This window comes from Diadema antillarum, unplaced genomic scaffold (genome assembly GCF_040938485.1).
Source record: "Diadema antillarum isolate AM-2024a unplaced genomic scaffold, OU_Dant_1.0 seq00000042_RagTag, whole genome shotgun sequence".
NCBI lineage: Eukaryota > Metazoa > Echinodermata > Echinoidea > Diadematoida > Diadematidae > Diadema > Diadema antillarum.
This window is the reverse complement of record NW_027271154.1, coordinates 58,054-82,334: the sequence shown is the minus strand read 5'-3', so window position 1 is coordinate 82,334 and position 24,281 is coordinate 58,054. Positions and strand designations below refer to the sequence as shown.

The window sequence follows — 24,281 nt, the reverse complement described above, 5'->3', positions numbered from 1 at the left end:
CAGTTGGTCAGGTGTGAAATTGACCCTTTGCTCAGGAAGGTTTGCCACATGTCAAACACATGTCTTAGCTGGGGTTATGTCATTAAAGACTTTCCGGAATTTTGTGGTGAAGTGGTAGTATATCAAAAAACACATCTTATGCTGGCTGATAAAATGAAATTTCCAGAAAAAAAAAATGCCAATAGAAGAGTAACACTTAACACAACACATGATAGATTCAATGTAGTGAGTAAGCATTACATGGAGCAACTGCCAACATTTTGGAACAACTTCCACTGCAATCAGACATATGCCTTTTGTCAATGATGATTTGTTTCAAGTTTCTTTATTTCACCAAGCAAAGAAGCTTGAAACTTAAAACTTGAAACTTGAATGATGATTTGTGCATTGGGTTGAAACTTTTAAATTGTCAGAGTGTGACAGCAAATGTTTGCAATCTTGTGAATGTCTTTGAAGTATTCTTGTATGTATACTGGTCCATAGCTTCATATCAACATTTGGGAAAAACTGCTTTTTTGAAAATCATTTTCTCAGTGACAAACTGGGAGATGCTACATAATACTGCATAATGAATTTTTACGCATTTAAAACATGTGCAAACATTCAGAGCTTATACTGGAGGTGCAGAAAACCAAGATTCAAACAGAACCTCCTGCTGAACTAATATGTCCCTCCAGATGACATGCTGAGACACCTAAAATAAATGTAGCTGCCATGTGGTATATTTCTGAATGAAAAGTGCGATGGAAGGCAAGATGTGGTTAACTCAATCAGACTCTTTCTGCAGTGGTCTGAACCAGATAACCGCTCCATTGGCTCTACTCACCAAACAAGTTGGGCCAGTGGGTTGTAATCTATGGGCTTTAGATTTCCTCTCTTGATGACAGAAATAATCAAGTAAAGGATTTCTTTTTTTTTTTCTTTTTTTGCTTGCCAGTGGAATGAAAATATGAAACTTTTGGCAGATGCCAGAGGCAGGGGACTTTTGAGGAATTAATGCCAAAATACAGAGATTTTGTTATTTGGAGGTTTGTTTGTTTGTTTGTTTGTTTGTTTGTTTGTGGTTTTTTTTTCATTTCAGAGTTCTTTTGCACATTCTGTTTAATCTCAATATCTGCAGGATAAATCTATATTTTTAGGGATGAATGAATGATTCATTGGCTTGCAGAGTGAGAAAAAAGTCTGTGCTAGAGAATGGCCTTTTATCATCACCGTCGGTCCCTCTCATGAAAAAAAAAAAGGGCCTCATAGACATTCATTGTCTTTACCTTGCCAATAGGCAAACCAGGGAGGTGTACACTCACACCTCCCTGAGGAAACAGCTAAAGCTATACATACCAAGAAATTTCCCTATTTTTATTAAGTTGAATTATTGTTATGTGGTCATGCTACAAAAGATGAAATATTTCTGTGCAAACCCATGTATAGTGGTATCAAACTAATTTCTCTACCCTGGATGGTCAACTATGGTCTTTCAAATCCATAGAGCTTACTCTTGACTAGAAATAGTTTGAGTACGGAGAAAGTTCTTCTCAGACTTTGTCCAAGTAGGTCTCTTCTGTCTGTTTTTATTATACATGTCATTCAGATAAACATGAGGTTTACAAATCTAGACCAGTAATCGCAGTTTGCCTGAACTGCCACATGTAATAATCATCAGTGTTAGTCTATAACCTGTGAAAGCTTCAGACTCCCCATACGGTAGCTTAAATCTTGAAATCCTGCCAAGATTTCGTGCTCCCCCACGTGGGCCTGAATGGACATGAAATCCCATCAATGTTTGCTGTAAGTAAGGAGGCATCCTACACCTCCTTACTATTTAAGTAAACAGCAAATCCTAATTAATCTCATTTGTAACCTTCCTATTCAAAAGCACATAGTAAAGCTTGATATGGTTTTCAAAGCACATTTGCTTACTTTTCAAGGCAATATGCTGAGTACCGGTAGACCTCCTCAGCACATCCTTTGTTTTGCCACCCAAGTTTTATTGTTTGTCATCCACAAAATGTTGTGGAGATCAAGATGGTGGACAGAATTAGGGCAAAACATTCATGGGGGCTTAGAAGTCATTACCTAGCATCCTGACAAAGTATTTGACACATCACACAACTACCAGTACCACAAAATGTCTTTAACAAATTTCTGGACCAAGTTTGAATTAATGGTCACAGACTAATGAACACTGCAACAAGCTTGCTAGAATACATTAGATTTCAAGCAAATTTAAGGAAAGACTGCATATTTGTATGAAAAGATCTTCCCTGTCTTCAACTTTGATATGTGCAACAGGAAAACAGACTTACAGTAAAGGCTAGCATCAATTTCTTGTCCATCAATATAACTGTTTTTAGGAAGTTAGGCTGACTTATTGATGAGTAACCAGTGAAAACCAGTATAGTTTTTGACTAACCTCATGATTTTTTTTTTTCTATCATTGTACCTCACTCCAGTTGTTCACAGTATATTATTTCTGTGGTTCATTATTCTGAAGGTTCATCGGGAATAATAAAACCTTTTTCATTAATTGGAAAATGAAAAAAGTTTCCTTATTCCAGAAGTTCATTAATCGAATTACGAAAATAACTTCCATAATTCAAATGGTTCAGTAGTATGCATCTTCTTCTTTTTTTTTCATTTTCTGATTAATGAACCTTATTTTGTTTTCAAATGAACATCTAGGTAGACAGAATATATGTGTTTCATGATAATAAACCTTATTTCATTTTCAGATTAATGCACCTTCAGAATAATGAACATCACCCACTCCAACCCTCCCCAACAATATCCCAAATTAATTGATATGCATTAATTAGCTGTTTTGGCAAGTTTTTTGCAAGTCCCCCATGTTTTTGCTAGCTGTTTTTGATGTAAATAGTTCATATTTCCTGTGGTGAAGAAAGCATGGCATAGTCATCAAATGCTTGAAAATGATAAGCTCATCAAAACAAGTAATCATATGTACCATCACCCGCTGAAGTATGCCAGATGACACTGTCTTTGTGCTCTCAGGGTTGTGCTTAATCAAGATTCTCTGCAGATTTAAGCTTGACTTTTCTTCTCAATTCCTTGAGGCCTGATATAAAGAGGAACATGTTATACTGTATAGATTTCGCAGGATTTTTATTTTCAAGAATTTTGTGAGTCGGGTGCCATTCAGGTATTTAAAAAACAACTCTGATCCCAACATGAATGTGACATGCATGCATACATTTCTCCATTCAGGACTGTACTCAACAATCATGAATTCAACTACTTGCGAAATTCTCGAGAAGTCCCAATTCGTGAAAAAGTAGACTCATTACATATATGTCGTATACAGTAACAGGTACCAAGGGGTGGCTATTGGGAAAATGCTATAATGTAAAGAATTTGAAGTCCCCAAACCTATGTTTTTCTCTGTATTGTTTTCTGTTTGACATCATTTTCATACTTTATCATCTGGACTGGCTGATGTGCATGTTAAAATTTGAAGTATTTTCTGATCAAAGATGTTTACAGATTATCAATATCTAATTAGACAAAATTATGCATCTTGATATTGTGTGTATGCAAAGAGCCAGTGGCTTTCCGAAACCCCCAAAGAGACAATCAATTATCATCAATCATCTGTAGCAAAGGTTGGTTGCAGTAATCAGAGGGTTAAATTTCCCATCAGAGTCACCTGTCATGCCAGTCTGTCATCTCGTCTGGAACAATGTCCCATCCCCTTTCCCCTTCTGGGAGTCCAGTCATGGCATAGGAAATGTCGCTTGTTCCAGTAATGAGCAGGAAAGGTTGATTGCACAATGAACTCAATATTATGACAACTGTGGGGAGTTCACTGTACGAACCATCCCCTTCTTAAAGGAGACCTCTGGCTGATTTTCAGATTTTTACATTTGAACAACTATAAATTAGTTATACTGAGGATAGAGTTTCAGAATTTGTGATAATTGGGATGAAGAATAAGAATATTTTCAAAATTTAGAACAAATTGCAATGAACAAGGATGATGACATGGCAGAGTCACCATAAGAATGCATGAGTTGGGGCTCAAGGAAGCAGAACAAAAGAAGAAGGCATGCATAGATCATACACAGGTGAACTCGCAAGCAAGCGGTATTGTAATGAAATTACACTGCTACATTTTTGAAATATGTGAACCTCCTCTGTCATCATCCTTGTTCAGTGTAATTTGTTTAAGGTTTTTCAAAGTATTGTTTCTCTGCTCAAGAACCACAATAAATTCTACAAAACTATACATGGAGTTGTCAATTTATGTACTACATGATGTGAAATTATGAAAATCGTCTGGAATGTCCCTTTAACCCATTGAGGACGAGTCCCGAGTATACTCGAGCAGGTGTCTATGGGAATTGCGTGTTGTAGCAAAATCAAACAGTCCTCAACGGGTTAAGAGTACAGTTCAACATTGCATCACCAATTAAGTGTCATGAAGTACAGATATGACTCACCACGTGAAGTGCACTTTGTTTGTTTGTTTTTAATTCTTTATTTTCTCTCTTTTTTTTCTTTTATTTTGCCCCTCTTCTTTGTTTTTTTTTCCTGGTTATTCATGTTCTCTTTCCCCTTTTACTTCATTCATTTTGTTTGCCATCTTCTCTTCCTTGTTTTTCTTACGTAACACTGTCTGCCATTTACTTTGCTCTCTTAATCCTCTTCCTCCATTCATTCTGTCTTCAAGTCTTTACATCTAAATTACGTTGTTAATTCATTTACCCTCATTTCACTTATCACATGCCTGTATAATTTCCATTTATCTCCCTCTGTCTCCTAAGATAATAGTCAAATGAAAGATGTCTTCGGTAAAGAACACCATGGAAATGACAAATCCATCCAACAGGAAGATGCTGTCAAATCGTAGGCAGTTCTAGATAGTGGAAGTGTGGATAGATAAATAACAGAGTACATGATAGAGACAGGCCTACTTTCCTGGGTATCTAAAGTTGGGCAATCATGATTAGAAAAGGTATTTGATTTGACATCAAGTTCTCCAAGGACCTGGGAACAACCCATTTAAGCTTATTTTTCTCCCCACACTGTATTATATCAATAAGGTTATGTCTGCTCATTATTACTACACCTATTTTATGCTAGTATTTGTTTTCAGTTCATTTACAATAGACTTATATACAAACATGATTTGACGTCATCTTTTGTATCATCAAGATATTTTGTATGAATGACAATGAATAGTTGATATATTTTGTTGCTGTGCTTCATTGAGGATTATAACCTTCAGTTCTGCTCTTCATTGTTAAAAGTGGTAATTCTATGATTAGTGTACAAGGACAATGACCTGTGTGTCATAAAAAGTATATTTTACCTTTAGATAGTGACAGTGACACAATTGCAGTTTCATTCTGGATACATCTTTGATTTCTGTGTTATGATCAAATATGATTTTTTTTTTTTTATTCTTCCATGAAAATTTGGAAAAGTGTTGTGTTTATGTGAAACTGTGATGACAATTATAAGACAAATGTACAATTCAGAAGATGCCTGGAACATTATGGACTTTATCGAAGACATTTACATAAAGAATGTGACATTTTCCTTTATTTTAATACCACAACTCTTGCTTACCTTTCATAGCAGAGAAAATAACATTTGTGATTCACACCTCTCAGACAATAATAGTGTCAGGTTCACCATTCTGAAGCCTATTTGATATGTTTAGATACTTTTTTATGTGTGAGTTTATTCCCAAGGGATATTAAGGAGTTCCAAAAGTTTGTGTTTTGGCTCTGAGGAAATCACCAAAGGGATGAGAGTTAGGGTTACCAAACTCACAACAACATGTCATCCTGTATGAGGATAACCCTACTCCCTATACAGGGAGATGCCACTCTTAATGCCTTCTCTGCATGGCTGATGGTAATGAACTAATCTAAGGGATTTCCTCACATGTGAAGGCATTTGACCATGGTTCATCCATCCTCAGTTTATATGGCCATAGTACTCCAGCTTCTTAATGAAGCTCTGTACCCTTATGAATGGAGCTATTGGACTTGATAGGGATATAATGACATGGATGTGAGTCCTGTGTCATGTTACCATGGCAACCATCATCTCATGCTCAAGGCTGGCCCAATCTAGCCATGACTTTCCTCTGTGTTGTATACCACAAGTTCTGAAATGCATGAACACTTTTGAGAAGCCTCCTCAGTTAAGTATTGATCCATTTTCTCAGATTTCACAAAGAAAGAGTCATTTTAAACTGACATTAGTGAAAATTTGATCAAAATCCAATAAAAACAGTCATTAGGAAATTGTAAGGTGATAACATTCAAGATCACTCATTTGCATATTCATATCAACCTTTTAAGAACTGTTTTATGAAAATTAATGAATCTTTAAAATTTCCCAACTGCCTTACTCGATTATGATCGAATTTTTGCTATTGTGCTTGTAACATTTTCCTCTTTCTTAAACAACTTTTAATTTGTCTGGAACTTCCCTTTAAGTACAATTCCACTTCATATCCACATTGACTTTATCAGACAGAGTACGATTAGACTCACAGACTGTCAGAAATATCATAAGAATTAGATATAGAATAAACTCATTAGAATCTGAAGTTTCTCAAGTTTTCACATAACAGTGATACTTGTCACATTCACAGTCACAGATTGCAAGGGGAATGATGCCAGCACGTTGAAGTGTTACCATTGACCTTTGCACCAATCGTCACTAGATTTCCAGTTTAAATTTTAAAAAAAAATGATAAGTAGTATCCCTTATGTTGCATTAGTATAATAGTGTTTGATCATGTAGCAATGATAATTTTTTTTTAGTAGAGTTGTTGTTGTGAAATCATTTACCACAAACAAAATTGTGTATTTTTTAATGTGAATACCAATTGGAAGTATGTGGATTGATGATACTGTTACCTCTTCTGATTTACATGACTGTGTGGTTACAAATATATCTTTTTAGATGAAAATATAGCAAACTTTAATTCCCAGAACTTTCTGATGTTAGCTGTAATAGTAATGAAATATCTGTTTAGGTTTGAATTTCCTGTGTGTATTGAAACCAACTCGAACATAGAGTGGAACTACCTTTCAGTGCTCATTGAAAGGAAGTAATATTACCTTTAGAATGTCAAATTAATTTTACAGACAATACCTTGTCCCACATACCTATAGCCATGTTGGAAACTTTGAGGATACATTTCCAGAGTTTCTCTTAAATATAGTATAAAAGTGTACTAATGGCTAGTCTTCAAGTAGTGATGCATCATGATCACCACTTACAGTGTGAGCAGGCATAAAAAAAAACTGAATTCAATACAATATTTCCTGAAGTAAACTTTCACTACCAAAACTGCTGCTGACTTAGAATACAAAGAGTTAATTAGTGTGCAACAAACACGCTTAAAACCAGCAATGTGAACCACACAATGAAATCTCTGCCAAACTGATATGACATGGGCATGAAAGAAAGAGACAGTGAAAAGAAAGAGTGACTTACCCCTGTCACTACTAGTCATGTTGTCAGCTGAGCCAAACTTCTAGCCAAATGATCTGCCAGCCCGGCCCTGGCCAGTTCCAACCTCCTTCCTTACCAATACTGTGAATGGCCTGGATGCCTAGCGTGAGGGGAAACCAATCAGTATGAATGAACCCACACTGCTGAGCGGAGTAAGAGAGCCGACTTACAGATGTAATACAGCTGTGACTTTGGGGGGGGGGGGGGGGGGGGGTGAAAGAGAGAAAACAATATCTCACAGTTTGTCAAAAGTACATGTGACTTGTGTGTTTTGTCTGGATTGTGAAAGAAGAAAAAAAGTAGATTAGTGTGCCAGAAACTATGTAGAGAGAGACTTGGGAGGAATACAAAGTAGGTTGGGTCATGCTGAAGAAGATGTAATTTTGCATTGATCCACTCATGTGTATATATGAATGGACTGATTGTTTGATGAATAGGTGATGGCCAGACAGATAGGTGATATGATGAATATATAAATATACAGTTAAAGATGAAGAGATAGATAGATGAAGAATAGATATATATCAATAGATATATAAGTAATGATGTGATTCATGTATAGATTAGAAGACAAAGTGATGAATGAAGATCATTGATAGTTCAACTTAGCAAAATGTTAACTTTCAGGAATAGAAGGAAGACATTTGAAATGAAATTCATAAAGGATGATTATGAAATATGTACCTATCAATCAAGTGTCACATATTTTGCTATAAATGTGATTCTTGATTTTTGCTTAGTTGTGTATCAGTGAGAGAGACATGTTATTTTGTAGCCAAGTGACCCATTCTCATACAGCTGAAAAGGAAATGCAAATAAAAACCAAAAATTTATTTTTTCTTTACAACTCTGTCCATCAATTTCCACTTTTGATGACTCAGAGATAGTGAAAGAAACTACACAGTACAATATACATTGTGTAGCAATTTTACACTAATCTATACATCTAAAACAGCATTGTCTGAAAGATGTACCATTTTTGTCTCAAGGTGACTGGCAGAAGGCTAAAGACACTTTGTTTCAGTACCATTAGTGTCTTGTTACCACTGAGATGAGGGCAGCAAACAAAACATCTGAAGAGGAAAATGGATCAGCTATGTCACATCATAGAAGCATGTGTGAACAGTTGCTGTAACATTTGTTGATGTTGTTCACTTTTACCTTAGTTTGTACAATGTTCACCTGTGCAGAAATATCAAAAGTTGCTATGAAGAACTTCCTTTGATATGATTCCTGTATCATATCTCAGATGGACTTTATCCTTCAGACCTTTGTGTCAGATATAAATTGGTATAAAAGGCCCATAACTCAGACTTTTAAAGGATTCTGTTTCAGCTTACTGCAAAATCAGAAATGTTCACATGCATGAAACCTTAGTAAATTTCACGAGGAGCCAAGATTCATTAGCAAAAAGCAAGCAGAAGATTTTGTCTACTCAATGCACTGAATGCCAGTACTATACTGTACAACGTATAGTACTGTATAGTATAGTAGCTATTTTTCATGGTCGACAATTTGAGGAACTTTAATCCTGAGAATGTTTCTTGTTTTCAAGTATGTTTATATGCTCAAGGATAGATTTAGCTTGAGTTTCCAGCAAATGTCACAACTCATTAAGTGTTTCTTCCATCAAACTCTGGATGGCATGCTGCTCAAAATCAGTGTCATCAAATCTGCATGGGGTGTGTTTGTAACATATTTCAGAAGGCATGTATATATCAATGTGTTTGTATGCACAAGGTATTGATATGCACATGCCTTCTGAAATATGTTACGAACACACCCCTTGTAGATTTGATTTGAGCAGCATGCCATCCAAAGTTTGATGGGAGAAACACTAAATGAGTCATGACATTTGCTGGAAACTCAAGTTAAATCTATCCTTGAGCATATAAACATACTTGAAAACAAGAAACATTCTCAGGATTAAAGTTCCTCAAATTGTCGACCATGAAAAATAGCTACTATACTATACAGTACTATACGTTGTACAGTATAGTACTGGCATTCAGTGCATTGAGTAGACAAAATCTTCTGCTTGCTTTTTGCTAATGAATCTTGGCTCCTCGTGAAATTTACTAAGGTTTCATGCATGTGAACATTTCTGATTTTGCAGTAAGCTGAAACAGAATCCTTTAAAAGTCTGAGTTATGGGCCTTTTACACCAATCCTACTCACAGGCAGAATCCACAGCTCTGTTTCAAGTGCCACTTCATTTTTCATTTCCACTAAGGTAGAGCAATGCCTCATGAATGAATGTTTGATATTTGTGAGAGAAACTCTTCACAAAGAAATAATCCCAAGGGTGCAGGTTTGCCAGTGGACATAATGCATATCACACTCACATTGCCACTCTGTTATCTTAATCACAGATAGATGCTGCTGTAAATAGTCATACCCTGTCTAGCATTGTAGCTTTAAGGTTTCCATGGCAACTAGAGGATCAAGGAGCAAGAGCTTGCTAACTTGATATTCAGGCCACCCAAAGGGTGTGAAAGTGTTAAGAGTTTAGTTCCTCTGTCAAATGTAGTTATAGTTATTAATGTGTGTATATTATGAGGCATGGTATCACTTTGATCGATGTGTTTGACTTACTGTCTTTTCCTCTGCACTGATCTCACCCCTCCCCCATGTGAGCACCTTTTCTGTGCTCTGGTTCACTTATCCAATGCATGAGTTCATTTGCTTGATTTGATATCTGCAAGGCCATCATGCATCCTCACGTTCACTCTATCTCTTTCCTTCTCTCCTCTACCCAATACTCTCAGTTATCAACATTCTTGTGTCTTTAATTTTATTCCTTTTTTGAATGCTATGATATCATCAAAATATAAGTGATGCAAAGTTTGTTATGATTGTTAAAGTGTGACTGTAATGTTCTTTGCCTCTCTGCAGGATGGGTAACTGTCTGTCAAAAGATGCTCAGTCAGCATTAAGGTGAGTCTAGAAAAAAAGCCTTTGTTTGTTTTGATGTAAAGAAAGTTGATACATGATTTCAATTTTATTATTTATTCAGCCAAATGAAAATAACAGTTACATACCATACATTCACATTGAAATGATACAGTTGACATATAACACAAATAGTATGAACAGGGAAATGACACATGGGCTAGGGCTCACAAGAGTAATTATTGTACTGTTGCCCTCAGGCATGTGAGCCCTTGGTATGAAAATGTGTTTTATTGAGTGATGCTCACAAAAGCATATTATAAGTAATGCATCATAGTTGTCATACAAGTGAATGAAGTATTCCTGTAGAAAGAGTATGCTGATGACCATGATTTTTTGGTTTGAGCATTACTGACTGTGCAAGGTGTGTTCAGATAACTGGACCCCATTGAGCTGGACATTTTCATTAGAAAAAGAGTATTGCATTGACTTTCTCAATAGTGTTCGTATGCATGGATTACTGCAAGCTAATATAGGTAGTTTTTCTCCCCCCCCCCCCCCCTTCTCTCACACGAACCTCCCACCCCTTTGTAGATTGCTGGTGGGTAGTTGTGAGCTACCAGCTTCCCAGCAGGAGTCAAGCCGAGACAGGGAACAGCCCTCTTCACAATCAACATCCTCCCAGGATGCTCCAAACTTCACCCAGTTTCTTCCCAAGCAGCTTCAACTCCTCATCACAAACTTCATCAAGAGGTAAGTACTGACCCTACTTACCAAGACTACTCACTCAGAATTGGTATATATATCACTGATGAAGATGCTGTTACTATGGTTACTGCAGTAGTGAATGAGATGACCGCAAGGTTGAAACTGACAGAGGTCATGATGAAGGTGGGAAGAAGATAGAAACCAGGATGATCAGATAATTTTGACTGCAGTGATGATGGTGGTGGTTGTGACGATAATGTTGAAGTAAGAAAGATGTCACAGAGGATGAGGGACAAGGGTAGTGAAGAGAGAGATAATTATGGTGGTGGTGCAGATGATGATGATAACCCGGTAGTGGTGGTCATAGTAATTGATGGTGATGAAAATGTTAAAGGAGATGATGTTAAGCATTAGAAAAGATGATGAAGATGAAAAGTGATGACTGTGGTTCTAAATGTGAGGATCAATGACCAAAATTTGATCAGCAGTGCTGAATAGTTTCTCAGTGATGCTAAAGGTACTTACTACTCCACTGTTTGCCATAAAATATGCTTTATTTAATCAGTACAAAAGTGTTTATGGTTTCACAGCCATGCCATTCCTTATATAACCTTCCCACATGTGGTACTGAAGGATATTCACCTTTTTTATTCAGACAGAAGTGCACCAACATAGAATGCAAAGGTCTCCCCTTCCAGTCCTAACTCCAATCTTGACCAGACTTGGCAGGGGGCTGTAACATTAGTTGACATTAATTTGTGCCAAGCATTCCTAATAGACGTGTGGTTTCCCCAACACATGCCACAAGATGAGTTGGAACACATTACTTTCTGTGCAGTGTTTAAAGTCTTGTTAATCTATACCATCAGGTGTTTCCCTAAGTGATTTAATACATGTTCGCATTGTGGATTTATTTTGCCAAGTAGAGCAGATTTCTGTGACTAGGCATACATTAAATCACACCAGACTTTTCTTTGTTGAAAATGGAAAAACAGTGAAAGTCAGAAGTACACACTGATGAAAGCTCTAACTTAGAGTCTAACTGAATGCTTTAACAGTGCAGTCTTTTATATTCTGTGTGTCCAGGTTACAGGATAGAAGTAAACATTCCTTGTGTCTTCATCAGTTCAGCTGTGCCTACTACTCCACTGAGGTAAGTGACCCATTCACCACTGACTACAAGGTCCTGACTCCAGTACTTTTTTTTTCAGACTTTCACCAATTTCCACAGGCACATGATCTTTACCCTTCTGTAGTAGAATATTCCAGCAACTTGTTTTCTTTCACCATCATTAAGTTGATGCTGTGAAGATGGGGATGATTTGAAAAGACCAGAAGAATATTTTTGGATGTAAAGATGCCATGATGAAAAGAGTATCAAGCTTGTTTATAATATGTCATAGCTCTAAAGTGCTAATGAGTTTGCTGCCTCAAACAAAGAGAGAGAGAGAAAAAAAAAACAGTCATTAGATGATTCCTACTTTTGTTTTTGTTTTTTTAATGTGACAGAGCACACATGTGATAACATCGGAATGATGACTGAAAAAAAAAAAAAACTTTGCTGGTTGACCTGTTCAAAAAACAAGCTGTGTCTGTGAAAATGAAAACAATCGTATCTTGACATGCCTCTAAATTTCATGGATTGATGTGAGTAAAGGCATGCACAAAAGGATAATTGCAGAATAAAGAATATCCTGTGGCCCAATTAAGAATCTTTCCATGTGCAGTAGACTAAAAGTCAAACAAACTGTCTTGCTACTGTCATCATGGATGTGTCATCACCATCCCTGTGTGTGATTACGTAACAGATATGTCGCCAAGCAGGTTGATTCACATCTAACAGGTAGTTGATATATTAACTGCAGGTAGTGTGATGACTACAGTGTTCCAGACAATAGCAGTGATACTGACAGCCAGCAATTGGCTAATCCATATACACCTAGTCTCCTCTCAAAGCTCTTGTGTTGCATATCTTTTCAAATAAAGAGATTTTTTTTTTTTTTTTTTTTTTTTTTTGGGGGGGGGGGGGGGGTAATGCCTTTTTTGATAATGATACAGAAGTAACCAGGTTATGTTCAGTAATATCATAATACTTCATTTGAAATGTATAAAATATTTAAGCCAGTACATCATGATTTAAAGGCCTAAAACACTGGCTCAATTGCAGTCCTTTTTTGGACTTTCAGACATTTCCATGATCACGTTAAAAAAAAACAACAAATAAATAAATAAATAAAAAATAAATAAAAAATAAATAAATGCCCAAAGAACACAATCTGTATGAGAAGTTCTTTTTTAAGTGGAAAATGATATTGAACAGTTCAGTTTGGACTCTTCCAGGTTTCAGATGCTTAAAGGGTGTGTACAGTTCTGGTCGGGGTGAGGATTGAGCTTTTAACGTTTTGCGAGATATTCAGAAACCATTCTATGAGATGTCAAAGAGCATGCAATTCTAAGGGGTATCAAAAGTTTATTTCATGAAAATCGGTTTTGAAATGGCTGAGATATCCAAAAACAAGGTGAAACAAAGAGATCCTAATAAAGGTGGGGCATGTCGCCTTTTATTATTATCACTTTTGGGTAAATCTCAGCCATTTGAAAACCAATTTTCATCAAATAAACGTTGAATCCTTCTTAAAATCACATGCTCTTTCATATTTCATAAGAGGTTTCTCATTATCTCACTTAAGAATGTTCAAAACATGAATCCCCACCTCAACCACTACTGTATAGTCCCTTTAACATAAAATATCCGAATAGAGCACCGTGCAGCAAAAGTAATCCACTGTTCATGCATGGCAACAGTGCTGGCTTTATCAAAAGCATTGGTGCAAGACTACAAAAGTGTGCGTAGGTTGCAGAGGAAGGTGCATCCCCCAGTTCATTGAGAATCAGGACATTGCAGTGCTGTTGGAAGACTGCCACATCTCCTTCTCTTGGAGTTGCCCAGTCGTCAGGGTTTAGAGGATGCTTTTCACGATGCCATGACCCAATGTGATTAGCCAGTGTTATGACGTTTACATGAAACCATATCAAAGAATTTCTAGCAAACCCACTGCAACCACCCTAGGGCCCAAATTCACGAAGGTGATACAATTGAAACCATGGTTTAAACCATGGCCAAAGACCGTAGTTTTGTGTGAGACGCCAAGTGATGCATGGCTTATTTCATTACGGTATGAAATGTTAACATTACGTCAACGAAATGATCATTTCGTAATGAAATAGGCCATGCAACACTTGGCGCCTCGTACAAAACTATGGTCTTTGTCCATGGTTTAAACCATGGTTTCATTGTACCACCTTCGTGAATTTGGGCTAGGAGTCTTTGAACACATGTGCAATGCATGTTGCATGCAGTAATATACACACAGGGACGATGACAGCGCTTCCACTTTAGAGTTGTCTTGTATTTTATTACATTTCCTTTGAATTGTGTGCATCAAAAGTACAAAGCAGGCTTTGCTGTTTGTATTCATGAGAAGCTTACTGATAACTTGGCTACTGTTCAAATGTGTGTCACCTGCTTGATTCATTCAACAGTGAAATACAGTAACAGAATGTTTAAAAAAGAAAATCATATCAGGCCACAACTTGAATAGAAATTCCAGTGATAGTGTTACTTGGTGGAATAGATAGAAATAAAGTAGGAAGTGATTCCTTCACACAGAGAGGGTTTAAAGGGATAGTACAGTTTTGGTTGAGATGAGAAATAGGCTTTCGAATTTTTGCAAGATACTAAGAAAACACTTATGATATAGCACAGAGCATACCATTTTAAGAGGAATTCAAAGTTTATTTGATGAAAATCGGGTTTGGAATAACTGAAACATCCAAAAACAAAGTAAAACAAAGCGATCATTACAAAGTGTGGGTCCCACACTTTATTAGAATTGTTCTTTTTTGGATATCTCAGCCATTTCAAAACCAATTTTTATCGAATAAACGTTGAATTCCTCATAAAATTGCATGCTCTTTCATATTTCATATGAGATTTCTCATTATCTCACCTAAAAATGTTAGAAACCTGAAATTAGGTCTCAACCAGAACTGTACGATCCCTTTAAAGTCAATCCTAGTGTTCAGTGGTTTAGATTGATTAACTTCATCGCAATGTGAATGAAAGGCCTTGCACTTTCAGCAAAATCTAATGATTACATGAGAAAGCAAGCATGGACTGCCCAGTAGACTGTGTTCTGCAGTAAGATTGCTCCAGTTTTACATATGAATACAGATACTGTTATGTGTGCATTTATATGGGAAAGGAGTATACAATGAAGTTACTCGTCTGGGTATCATACATGACATGGCATAAATGTGAACAAAGATTTATTTCCCTTGGTATGACACTTCTACAGACATGCATGAATCTCTAGCCACCTACATGCCTCAAATGCACAAATACTGGTTTAAAAGGCGGGAACCACAGTCTTGGGCAGTGACTGTTACTTTATTATCACTCGATGCCAGCCCAAGAGGTTGCTGAGATTTCATCCATTTGTCTTTGCTGTGCAGGCATTTGCCAGGAGATTCTTCCTGGGCTACACCATCCAAGGTTTCATCAACGTCCTGAAAGCTCTGCCATCCCTCGTCCGCAAACCCTCCACCCTCATCAAGGCTCTCTACCACAAGGACAACTTCTCACTCGGTCTCTTTCTTGGCTTGTACTCAGGGCTATTCAGGGTCAGTCACACACACATCACCTTGAACTCTGACCCTCCATATCTGTCCATGTTAATCTCACAGTGATATTGCAATGTAGTGTTAGCAAACCACATGATTAAAAAAAAAAGAAGAAGAAGCAAAGGGTTACATATGGAAAAGGTCATATGAAAAGAAGATGTCATATGATGAATACATGTTAGGTTCAAAGAATGAGGAAATGTCTGAGACCAAAATTTTTCATTAAAAACAAGTCAAAGATCTATATTATTCCTTGTCTTTCTTTATTTTGCTCATACCCTTTAAGGTTGATATTCTTCTGCCATGTATTTTTTTTTATTTTGTTGTAATTTCTATAATCAAAGAGATTGAAGATTAACCACGTGAACAAAATGAAGTGAATTGTTCTCAAAGATGTATTCATCACCAAATTTACCCTTCACATGAACTACACTGTAAACGTGCTCAGTATCTGCTCTTTTTGGCGAAACCTACCTGTATTAATGCTCTTTTTGATAGCATGGGTCTGGTGGGAGACAAAATTTGAAATAAAATGGACAGTGACACAGAAGTGATATCATGAAGAGGTAAACATTGCATAGAATGTGCTATCAGTAACTGGTCTTCCAAGCTGGACTAACTCCATGTTTGGTTCTCAAGCAAACCTATGTAATCATTTTCATCAAAATTGACTAAGATGATGATGATCAGTGTTAATAGCAAATTACCAAAGATATTATTGTATTTCCATTCATCTTATTTATTGTGACAATGTTCATGGTAAAGATAATGTGGATCATCAAACTTCATCATCATCATCGTAAATTAGATCAGTTGTAATGTATGTTCCCAACATGTCAGTACAACCAACCAACATGAAAAACTAATTTACAACATATCAACATTTATTACTAATTGTCACAGAAGCTTGTTTTCACACATGAAAAGTACATCACACTGCTTGTATTGCGTTTGGTTTTAATGTTTGTATTTGAATACTTTGATACCTGCTGTTTTTGTTGTTGTTGCCTGCAGAGCTTGAATTGTTTACTAAGATGGCTGCGGAATAAGGACAACCCCCTCCATGGATTCCTAGCAGGTAGAGGATGCCATCTTTCTGTGCTTATTTGTGGGAAAGGGGAGAGGTTCAAGAGGAATGATCTAAATATTCTGAAACTTTGGCTTTCCTTTCTATCTTGCAGCATTTTGAATAAACAGTGAAGATATTCTGTGGACAGAAAATGAGAAATTGAGCTGTGAATTTGTCAACTGGATTCAGTGAAGAGGCTTGGTGGCTCAGTGGAAATCACCGTGCTACACATTCAAGGTCTCTGGGTCAAATCCCAGAGTGGTCCATCAGTCTTTAAAAAAAAATGAAAAAAATGAAATGGTATCAGGGAACATGTCTTGCAATCAAGACAATACAGAGCATGTCATAATACATATTATAGATGCCAAGTAAAACAAATGCAACTTCCAGCTTCACTTTTAGATTATGACAATACCATAGTAAAACCTGATGAAGTGGCACACGATGCTCGTAAATCTTACTCAGTAATGTCTGTGACAGCTCTATGGTTTTATGGATAAACCTGGAGACATATATGTATGTTGCAGTGTGCAAAGAGAAAACAAGCTTATTAGAAAAAGAAATATTGAGCAATGCTTTCTGAATTCTTGATTCTTTATCTTAATTCTCAAGATCTTCTGAATAAAAGGGGCACAAAAAAATAAACAAGTACTGTTCTATAAAACATTTTATTCTTTCAAAAACATACCATATCTTCACAGGATTTGTTGCTGGACTGTCAGCCATCTTCTACAGAAGTAAAACCATTTCGTTGTATGTCTTATCGAAAGTTGCTGAGGTAAGTATTTGCTCCGTTTATCACTTGTGGTAGCACAGAATATATTTTGGGCAATGCAGCCAAAATAGATGTCCCATTGTAGATCAGATGCTTGTACCGAAAAATGTCTACATCTCAGGATTTGGCAATGTTTTGAGTCACGTAGGGCTTACAAACATTTTGTAATAGGCACTACACGAATGCTTCTTATTATTATCATTGTTGTTATTTTGTGTGTCAACCCAAAACATTACATGCTCAGTGTAGTTTCCTGTGTTTTGGGGTTTTTGTTTGTCTGCCAAATATCCACAGATATTTGTAGCTATTCATGGATACTAGATATCTTTATCATAAGCCTCTTTAAGGTCTCTGGTAAGGAGCTGTCACATTTAAACAAATGCATGTAATCTCACTTTGTCATACTACATGTTCACAGCAATGCTCAACCCCTTTATGCATATAGATTCTGGTGCTGATGATGACAGAGTGATAAACATGAATTCATGCAATGTGTGCTGTATCTGTAGAGATGTGATTTTTGCTTATCTTCCAGAATGTGTTTTTCAAGATGCAAGACCTGAAGTACCTTCCATACATCCCACATGGTGATATCCTTCTGTATGCAATCAGTACATCTATTGTGCTACAAGCAGTAAGTTACTCTCATTGAATCGATCTCAGTTACTATTAACCCTAATCAGGCTGGGCTTTTTTGGCTATGCTATATCTGGGGGGGGATTCCGCCCCCCCTTCAGATCTCGCCTATGGAACGCGTGATCGTGCCGAAAATCGGCACACGCGATGCCCGCGAAGTTTACTATCAAAATGTGTGGTTGCTTTCTCCGAAAAATTTTTCTTATATTTTATATTAATTAATTATTGTAATTTATGCATAAAATCAGTTTTGGGCTCTAAATCACTTATTAATGTTCTAATTAAGCTAATTTCTTTTTAAAAATGTTTCTTGTATCATTCTCCTGAGACATAGGTTAAAAAAAAATCTGTATCGAAATTAATTTCTTATGTATTTGATTGTTTTTTTGAATTTCTTATGTATTTCTTTGTTTTTCGACCTTTTGTTTTTGTTTGTTTTTTGGCCAAAATTTGTCACAGACATTTTTCGAAGCTTTATTATGCTAAAATGAATTAATTTCGTCCATTCTAAGTCAAGATATGAATTTTTATGTGAATTAATTGAAAAAACACAATTTGCATTGGATTTGTACACAAAATCACGTTTTGGAGCAATTTTGGGGTTGACAAATTTTTTTGAACGGGCGTCGCGTCAAAACGGTACGCGCGGGCGCAACAATTTTGGTCTCAAAAGTTGCGTGATACTTGAAAGAAAAAAGTAATGAAACATCGCGGCGGGAGCTTATCGCGCTGCGAAGATATTGCGCGAAACGTCGAGGGGGGGCGGATTCCGCTCCCCCCAGCCTGATTAGGGTTAAGAATGCAGCATTACCTTCATTGATCTCTTCAATATATTTGCCATCCTCAGCAAACCATCTCACAAAGTGTGTGTTAAAGTAGCAGTGGTTATCAGATTACTATGTAGCTAGGGGTCCAAGAATGAGTTGAAACTAAAGTAACAATGTACTTTGGTGATGAAGCAGTTTTTGAAGAGGTTTTTCTCTGCCAAATTTGTTATAAATGACTAAGTGTGTGAATTTCTATGAACTCTACTATACAGTAATGTTTAAATCACCAGCAATCAAACATTATGACAAAACCTTGTTGCAGACTGTGTAGTATAGTAAAAGGCAGTCAAGGGCCCGGTCACACTGCCCAAAAGTCGCGTAAACACATGAATCACGCAAGAAATTTGGTTGTGCGTGCTTGTCTGTCGAGAATTTTTGCTGATTTACGTGATGAAAATCACTGATGAATTGCGCAAGAACTACGGAAAGATCACGCAAAAATCACGTACAAACCACGCACTTTCAGCGCATAGGCACGCAAAGGCCCCAAACGGCGAATACGTGGTTGTGCGCAATGACTGAGGTCCACGGAAAACCATGCATAATCTGCGTATTATCACTAATGAACTGAGTATGAATCGCGCATGATTCGCGCATGAACACGATAGCGGCAACATTTTTTAGAACGATCACTGATATTCCATGCATGTTTCGCGCATTGTTTGCGTAAGAACTATGCAAACTACTCAAAAATTTTGTGAAACAGCGCAATACTGCGTAAACTTTTACGCCAAGCTGAGTTTTGAGCTGCTCAAAACCTGGAATTGCGTAAAGCGCCTTTCCGGTGCACATCGGCAGACAACTGCGAAGGTTCCACGTCAGACAAACTCATGTATCGCGTAAGGCTCAAATTTCTTACGTGATTCATGCGTTTACACGACTTTTGGGCAGTGTGACAGGGCCTTCAAGTAATTACTTTCTTGTACGCCTTCCTCTGTATATCTACTGCATTGTGTCAGGTTGTCATCTCATGTCTGTTGAAGACACATATCTGGTCATGAAACAAGATCAATGTATGTTCTATATTCTTAGGATTTCATATAGACATTAACCTTTATAAGTATCAGGCACTGTCCATGTTTTATGTGTATACTGTATCTCATGTATCACCTCATGCCTCTGCTGCCCTCTTACATCCTAGGCCGTGTTTGAGCCCCACAATATCCGGCCAGCGTACTGGAGGTTCCTGCTGGGTCTCACAGGAAACAAGTGAGTTTTCCATCTGTGGTCATCATTCATTAACCTGTTGAGGATGGGCTGATTTTGCTATAGTACGCATTTCCCATAGACACCTGCCTGAGTATTCTCGGGACTCATCTTCAACAGGTTAAGATCCCATTGTCCATCTTTACGGTCCAGGCATGAGCAGCCCCAGTCACTCAACAACAGCCTATTGCACCACCAGCCAGGTAGCTTGAGAGCATCTCACAGCATCCAAGGGTGGCATCAGATCTAACCATCCTCTTCCACATTGACTCTTGATGTCATTTAATGCAGTAAAAAAAAAGAAAAAAAAAGTTTTTGAATGAAACATCTTATGTCAACCCTTCAATTTAGTATTTTTACATTATTTATTTATCCATTTTTTTATGCAGAATATGTTTGTCAGCGCTTACTTTCATGTCTTTTTTGCTTTGTTTGATTTTGTTTTGTTTTGTTTTGTTTTGTTTTGTTTTGTTTTTGAGGGGGATGGTGGCTTGGTTGGTTGGCTGGCTGGCTGGCTGGCTGGCTGGCTGGCTGGTTTGCTGGCTGGTTGGCTAGCTGGCTTTACATCACTGCTTGATATGCAGAGGCTTAGTTGGCGATCCTGTTGTAGTCACACAGTCACTCTCATAGGCAGTCCTTCATTTTGCAGGACACAATGAAGGCATCTGCTACCTTGTGTAATAGACTTAAAGGGACGCAGTCCTCACGAAATTTAAAAAAATATGTTGTTGTTGGTACCTCCAATGAACTACTTTCATCAAAAACAAACTTTCAAATCACCGAATAAGCTCGTACATTTCGGTTAAAAAAGTGTGACTCTGCAAATGAGCAAGTCTTGGCGGAGAGTCATACGTCATCGATGCACAACTCTTTCCAGCGGTGTTCTGCTGGTCATCCCTAGTTATTTATAAATACATGTTTACTATTTATTTTTATATTAATTGTATATATAAATAAGCTTGAAATATTTTGTTTGAAACAATAAAACCACATATTGTCACATTTTATGAAAAAATCCGATATGATCATTTTGAACACTTAAATTGGTTTTCTGAGGCACGGCTGTCAACTTGAGAGTAGGGCATCAATGACGTTGCACCTTTTGGCAGGCTCTTACACGATCGCTTGCAGGAATTATTTTTTAAAAATCGCGTACGGAGACAATTTTTGATGTCCACGCGTATAAATTGGTGAAAGGTTATATTTTTTACTCTTCTTAATTATCAGTACAGTGAAAATCTCAGGACTGCTTCCCTTTAAGGGATAAAGCTAGAAAAAGACCTTGTCCATACTCTTCACCTTGTGAGCATCTCATAATTTTCAGTTTTGTTCCTCGACGTTGTCAAATTATCAAACACTTGGTCTCCTTGAGAAGAAAGCCAAGAGTCAGTGATGATGTCACAGCTTACTCTGTCTACCCTTCTGTCCTCTTGGATTTTATCCTCATTTCAGATTTGCCTTGATGAACCGAAAGCTGCTGGACATCCATGGCACACAGGCCTCTAAGCTGTACCCTGACTACTGGCCACATTACGACACACGCTTCACTCCAAACCTTATCGCTGCTGGGCTTGTTTAGACACACCCAGTTAGTAGACCGTACAGTGTACAGTCTGCCGAGGACCCCATATTACTGAAGACGTTACTTGTACTGTCATACATTATACATTCTTCACAGATTCACATGTACCATCATTCACAAGGACTCACAGATGTATTTTGAATGTGTGTTTCTTTTTTGTAACAGAGTACACTTTCTTGTGGGTTTTTTTTTTCTGTAAATGATTCAAAAGAAAGCTCAAAGTTGTATTCAGTTAATGTTAAGTATTGTGCCTCCTGCCATCACAATACTACATCACTTTAATTGGTATACAAGCTACTGAAATCGTAATGAAAAAATTGAGTTGCAGTAAAGTCAAAACGTAATTTCAAAGGAAAGCTTGCCATGTGAGTCAATTATACACTTTGTACTTTGTACAAGCTGTGTGATCACTTTCCACGTACCACACAAGGTATTGTAAGTTTGTTTTATATGAGGGACCACAGTACAATTACGCATAATCAAATTAATGCGGAAGCAGACATCCGTGAGTCTGAAGTCTATTACTGTATGATTGAGTGTCAAATAAGTAACTAAACACATGTCACAATGAAGACAGGCTATGTCTGTATCTTGAAGTATACAATTAGTGTTCCACTTGATTTTGAGCACAGGAAGTAATATTTTTGGATCCATTATACTACTGTAAATTTTCTTCTTTTTTCTTCTGCCCCCACTTTACACGTTATTAGGTTGAGTTTGGTCTTCTATCATGAGCCTGAGATGTCTGGTTTTAACGTAATGAGAAAGGCCACAGGAAGAATGTCAGCCTGAACATGAATAACCCATTGAGTTTCACATACTAATCAGACATGGGTCAGAGCATGGACAGTCATTTTAAACCCCAAATCCCTGATGGATTAATGTGTGTTCTGATTGTGCAAACTGAATTTCATGTACTTTGAACAAAAATGATCACAAATTGCACATTCCACAGAATTATTGTGAATGTGAGTTAACATGCTAGTTTTTGGAGAAATTAAATTATGTACAAAATACTTTTAATCCACACAATATAAAGCAAGGTATCAAATCCACTGAAATTTGTCATGTGCAAAACACTAATTACAGGCAAATTTTCACTCTGAATGAAGAGTGTTGCGTGGACTATTCTGAGTGATTTCCAATTCTCGTGCAGTCCCAGTCCTATTTTATCACCCAGACGCATTTATTGCACAAGATGTTCATGCAGCGAAATCTATCAGTGTACGTTTAAGAAAATAACCTACATTGTATGTCAAGATGCCATGTACAAAAGACGATATCCAATCAGATGACTTCAGCATTTTAAAGTGATTTCTGATGTAGAAACCAACATGAAAACACTTTGTTACAGTGGACATACAATGTAGGTTTTTTTTTTTCCTCAGGTTAACAAATTAGCATGTAATGTGATGATACAAGTGTTAAACATATGGTGCTCCACTATGAAAACTGTATAAGTGGATTATTTTAGCGTGAGTAAGTTTTCGTTTTAAATCTCCGGAATCAAGATATTACATAGTGGTACACATAGCAAGCGAAAATATTCACACGCTTTTATTTTTGTCCTAGTTTTTGGTCGTGCAAAATGCGCAAAAATGTCCACATCACAAAAATTTCTACCGGGTATTTTTATAGTAGATTCCCAAAAGTCTGAATAATTTCATACCATTGCCGGTATAAAGCTCCCATTCTGCTCACTGATTCCTCTCACATTACAAGTACCTGAATTTTAGGAAAACTTTGGTAGCCATGAATACATGTAGTTGAAAGTGTGGTCCTTGTTGGGACAGTGTTCTTTGTGGGTATGTGTGACTATCAGACTGTAGGTATAGGTGAAATTTTCTTATTCCCTGTGAAAGGAAACAATGCTCAGCACTATACTGTAATATAAAGACCGCAATGCTGGACAGACAAACTTGGAGTGCCATTGTGGATCGAGAACACCACTCGAATTAAGCAAGTAAGCAAGTAAGCATACTACAGTGGACTTCATTATAACGAATTTCTCGGAACCGGCAATTTTCTTCCGTTATATCAAAACTTCCTTATGACCAAACAAATAATCAATAAAAAACATAGAACTGATATGTTACAGCCTGAATTTTTACTTTATTGTAACCGGAATTTCGTTATAACCGTTTTCGTTATAACAGGAGTGCACTGTATGTGATCACATTTTTTGACTGCATTACAGACCTTTTGAAGCAAACCCAATGAAGTTTTTACTACCATAAGTGTGGTATGTACTTACTGACAACAGGTAAGGGGGTGGAGGAGTGTGTGGAGGTAGTAAATAATGGCCATAAGAGTGCTTATAAAATCTCATTAAGTTGACATGAACATAACAGTTTTCAACGTGTGTTAGTGTATATCTGTAAATTTTATAAATGTACCTTGTTTGCAATA

The 24,281-nt window shown here is 37.0% G+C and overlaps 2 protein-coding genes across 2 annotated transcripts in view; one reads left to right on the top strand and one right to left on the bottom strand.

Annotated features, from left to right (window-relative positions):
* LOC139725465 (echinoidin-like) overlaps positions 1-7,495 on the bottom strand; it is a 29,437-nt gene extending 21,942 nt beyond the window's left edge. Inside the window, exon 1 of the mRNA XM_071636541.1 lies at positions 7,477-7,495. Coding sequence (XP_071492642.1) covers positions 7,477-7,495 — 19 coding nt within the window. The remainder of the gene's footprint in view (positions 1-7,476) is intronic.
* A 2,895-nt stretch (positions 7,496-10,390) lies between these two features.
* LOC139725463 (transmembrane protein 135-like) lies at positions 10,391-22,500 on the top strand. The gene is made up of 9 exons (XM_071636538.1): positions 10,391-10,431; positions 10,981-11,139; positions 12,181-12,247; positions 15,610-15,777; positions 16,792-16,855; positions 17,548-17,624; positions 18,157-18,255; positions 20,226-20,293; positions 21,743-22,500. The coding sequence occupies exons 1-9, from the start codon at positions 10,391-10,393 to the stop codon at positions 21,867-21,869; spliced, it is 870 nt and encodes a 289-aa protein (XP_071492639.1). The 3' UTR covers positions 21,870-22,500.
* Positions 22,501-24,281: the final 1,781 nt, after the last annotated feature.

What these genes read in the sequence shown, in the direction of transcription:
- LOC139725463 (XM_071636538.1), top strand. Translation starts at nt 10,391, where the DNA reads ATGGGTAACTGTCTGTCAAAAGATGCTCAGTCAGCATTAAG. An exon ending in GTGCCTACTACTCCACTGAG is followed by an intron (nt 12,248 to 15,609) that starts GTAAGTGACCCA and finishes TTTGCTGTGCAG; the next exon opens with GCATTTGCCAGGAGATTCTT. An exon ending in CCTCCATGGATTCCTAGCAG is followed by an intron (nt 16,856 to 17,547) that starts GTAGAGGATGCC and finishes ATATCTTCACAG; the next exon opens with GATTTGTTGCTGGACTGTCA.